Genomic DNA, 3,776 nt, shown 5'->3' with positions numbered 1-3,776 from the left:
GCAGTGAGGCCCAGCATGACCTTAGTCACATCAGCTTTTGTTGAAAACCTCAGGGCACAAAGGAAGGTCTACGCTGTTTTTCAAACCGGGGTCACCCCCATTAGTGGGTCCCACACTCATGAGTGGATGGCAACCGACATTCAAAGAAGAAGGAGTATTAGAGCAGCACAGATGGGCGTGCATCACCCGAGTGAGGATAAGTGTGTCTGTTCCAAGGCTCAACGTAAAATCTATCCCTCACTGTGGGCTGCAGCCCTGAACAGTTTGAAAGTCCCTGGTCTCCCAGAGAAGCAGGCAAAACACCGAAGACGCATTATTATTGAAAGCGCAGGGCGTGAGAGGTGGTTAGAGAAATCTGCATGAGTATGGAGGTTCCAGGAGCCCTGCATCCCTCGGTGAGGGCGACCAGGGTGTGCATGTGGGGTGCCCCTTCTCCTGACCTTGCAGGAGGCAGGCATGGAAACGTCTGTACAAACAGCCAACACTCTGACTCAAACTTGTCTATCAATCAAAGACTGAAATCTTAATTTGCTGCCATCAAAATCAGAAGAACTTAAAAGGACGATGGATCCGATCCGCCAGAGAACTTTTCACCCAGCCTCAAAGGCTCCTTCGCCAGCCCATAAAACCAAGCCCGGAGGACAGGTCCGAGGGGAGTGGGTTCCGACCAAAGTTTGGAAACCTGCAGCCTCTTCAGTCAGATCCTGGGGCGGGACGGAGCGCAGGCCTTGTCCCGGGGAGAGGTGGGTGTCCCAGGGGATGCGCCCTCGGCCTCGGGCAGGCGTGGCCACGCTTGGCGTTACTGGCAGTAGAAGGTGAGCACATTCTCCTGGTTCCCTCGGATCAGGATGACGGGCGGGCGGAGCTCCTGGGACAGCGTCTCCAGCCAGGCCATGTACAGCGAGCTCGGGCACTTCCCCTTCCTCCCGATGGGCAAGGTGCTGGGGGGCAGGGGAAAGACAGACGAGGAATGACCCAGGGGCCTTCCACACGCGGCCCAGCTCGCGGTTGGCTTCCTGAACGGCAACTCTGGTTAGTGACCCCTTTCAAGCCCTTCTTCCCGGCCACCCCAGAGTGACCTGTCACCCTCCCTAGAAGCACGACTCTAAGTGTACTTCCGGCCGTGGAGCTTTTCTGAATGAAGCCATGGCCTGTGAGGCACCATGATCTGGTCCCCACCAGCCTCCCGGGTCTTACCTGCTCCCACCCTCAGCCTTGCTCACAGCCCTAGAGCACGGCGGCTTTCTGATCACCCCTGGAAAAATTGACAAGCTTGCTCCTGCCCCAGGGCCTTTGCACCTGCTGTTCTCTCCACCTGGCAGGCAGCGCCTCCGGCTCTTTATCTGGTTGACTCTTTTGCCTCATTTAGATCCTGGCTCAAGTGCACCTGCTTCCCTGGTCACCCCTCTCCCCCGCTCCCCTGCAGAGCAGGTCTCCCATCTCTCTCACATCACCCTGTGTCATTTTCTCCACAGCACTTCACACTCTCAAAACCCTCTTTTCATTCATTCATTCATTCATTCATTGTCTGTCTCCCCGCACTAGAATGGATGTTCACTCACGAGCAGGCAGGTCTGTCCTATTCACCCCCCTTTCTCCTGCTCCCAGAACATGGTCCGATCCGTTGGGATGTTAAATGTGTGATCCCACCCCTCAGGCCACTCCAATCAGGCAGCCTTGCCTCTCTAGCCACACACCTAACTGTGGCCTCAATATGACACATTCACATGCGTGTCCTTGTCCTGCCCTATAGGTGAGGCCCTGGGAACAGGTCTCCGCCCTCGCCCTGGGAGGGCCCCTGGTCCCAACTGCAAAGCTGTGCAAATAACTCGCTGCTCAGGGAGGCTGGTCAGCCATATTCTCATGGCTGTTTCAGGCAGTGACTCTTTTACCATCTTGAGATTCCAAAAAGGCACCGTGGTGCCACAGCTGCCCTGCCCTCGGCCCTGGGAGAAGCCGGCATCTCAGAGCTAGCTGGGTTACAGGAAGTGCGGGCCCCAGCACTGTACGTGGGACTGCACACCTGCAGGTTTTATTTCAGCTGAACCTCAAAACCACCCTGGGGAGAAGGAAGGGCCCGCAGCTGGGGACACGGGGCAGAAAGGATGGGGCCGCGTGACGCTGGCGTCAGAGAAGCCTTCTGAGTCGTGGCGTTGTCACGCCATCAGCCATGTGGCTTTAACAGATGGCTCGCTGCCCGAGCCGCGTTCTCTGCCCTCGAGCGAGGACACACACAGCTCCCTCCTGGGCTGTCTGTGAGCCCCGAGGAAGATGAGCACATGGAGGGCCCCTCGCCAGCGGCTCGTCCCACCAGCAGCTGTTCTCACACTTGTTATGACTGACCACGCTGGTGAGTGGTGGAGCTGGGACTTGACCCAAAGTCCTGGGGCCGCCCACCCCAGCTGCCTCTGCTCCCTGCAACCCCCACTTCCACTGAGAAGGAGAATCCAGGCCCCTAAACAGCTGCCCCTTATTTAAAACTCCACCCTCAAGAGCTTCACTTGGGCCTGGCTGGCGTGGCTCGGTGGCTGAGCGTTGACCTATGAACCAGGAGGTCCCGGTTCGACTCCCAGTCAGGGCACATGCCCGGGTTGCAGGCCCGATCCCCAGTGTGGGTCGTGCAGGAGGCGGCCGATCAATGATTCTCTCTCATCATTGATGTTTCTCTCTCTCTCTCTCCCTTCCTCTCTGAAATCAACAACAAAAAAAATAAAGCTTTTAAAAAGCAAGGTGCCCAGGACCGGGGAAGGCAGGGGGAACAAGGACATTTAGTTAGAATGAGTTTGTGGCTGGTGACTCTCTGGGGAAAGGGAAGTGGGCATATTGAAACCGACCTTCCTGAGTTACATTATGCCAAAGGCTGCCATGCCCTCTGGGGACCAGCACATCATTTTCAGGCACTAAATTCAGAAACCTCCAAGGCCACAAAGGGACCAGCGGCTGCGTCTCGGGGCGGGGGACACCCCTCATTCCTGCGGGGGCCAGCGCCAGTCGCTGAAGCGCCAGTCCAGCTCGCAGGACGTGTGCGTGTTAACCTACTCATCTTTAGAAAAAAGGCCACTCTGGGGCAAGGGCTTTTTGTTCGGAATTGCATCTCTTAGCCACAAAGAAAGGCAATGTTGGATCTCAGCACATGCAAAACCGGTGTCACAGCTTCACCGCCCAACCCCCGCTGCACAGCTGTGAGGCCCCAGGCAAGTTGCTTAACTTCTCTGAGGCTCAATGTCCTCATCTCCAAAGCATGTGCGTGTCTCTGTGTGTGTGTGTGTCTCTGTGTGTGTGCGTGTCTGTGTCTGTGTGTGCGTGTGTCTCTGTGTGCGCGTGTCTGTGTCTGTGTGTGCATGTGTGTCTGTCTGTGTGTGCGTGTGTGTGCGCGCATGTGTCTCTGTGTGCGCGCATGTGTCTCTGTGTGTGTGTGCGTGTCTGTGTGCATGTGTCTGTGTGTATGTGTCTGTGCGTGCGCGCGTGTGTGTCTATGTGTGCGTCTGTGTGTCTGTCTATGTGTGCGTGTGTGTCTCTCTGTGTGTGCACGTGCGCATGTGTGTGTCTGTGGCAGGTGATTAAAATAGAGCCAGTTCGTAGAGTTTTGAAAATTAATCAGGCCCAATACCTGGAGTGTCTGACAGGCTCAATCAATGCATGCTGATTATTACTTTGATTATCACTGTCGGGCTTTGAGGAGGGCGTCTTTATAGAAAAAAAGAAAGGTCTAGACCCCCAAGGTAGACCAGAAATAAGGTTGTCGATCCGGGCAGAGCTGGTCGGGGTTTTTATGG

At 55.9% G+C, this 3,776-nt stretch overlaps 1 protein-coding gene across 1 annotated transcript in view; it reads right to left on the bottom strand.

Moving 5' to 3' along the window:
- Nucleotides 1–303: 303 nt before the first annotated feature.
- The window catches only part of SLC12A3 (solute carrier family 12 (sodium/chloride transporter), member 3), a 31,960-nt gene continuing 28,487 nt past the window's right edge, over nt 304–3,776 (bottom strand). The window contains exon 25 of the mRNA XM_015558774.1: nt 304–941. Coding sequence (XP_015414260.1) covers nt 800–941 — 142 coding nt within the window. The 3' untranslated portion in view covers nt 304–799. The remainder of the gene's footprint in view (nt 942–3,776) is intronic.

Source organism: Myotis davidii, unplaced genomic scaffold (assembly GCF_000327345.1).
Source record: "Myotis davidii unplaced genomic scaffold, ASM32734v1 scaffold590, whole genome shotgun sequence".
Classification (NCBI taxonomy): Eukaryota; Metazoa; Chordata; class Mammalia; order Chiroptera; family Vespertilionidae; genus Myotis; species Myotis davidii.
This window is presented reverse-complemented; position numbering and strand designations above follow the sequence as displayed.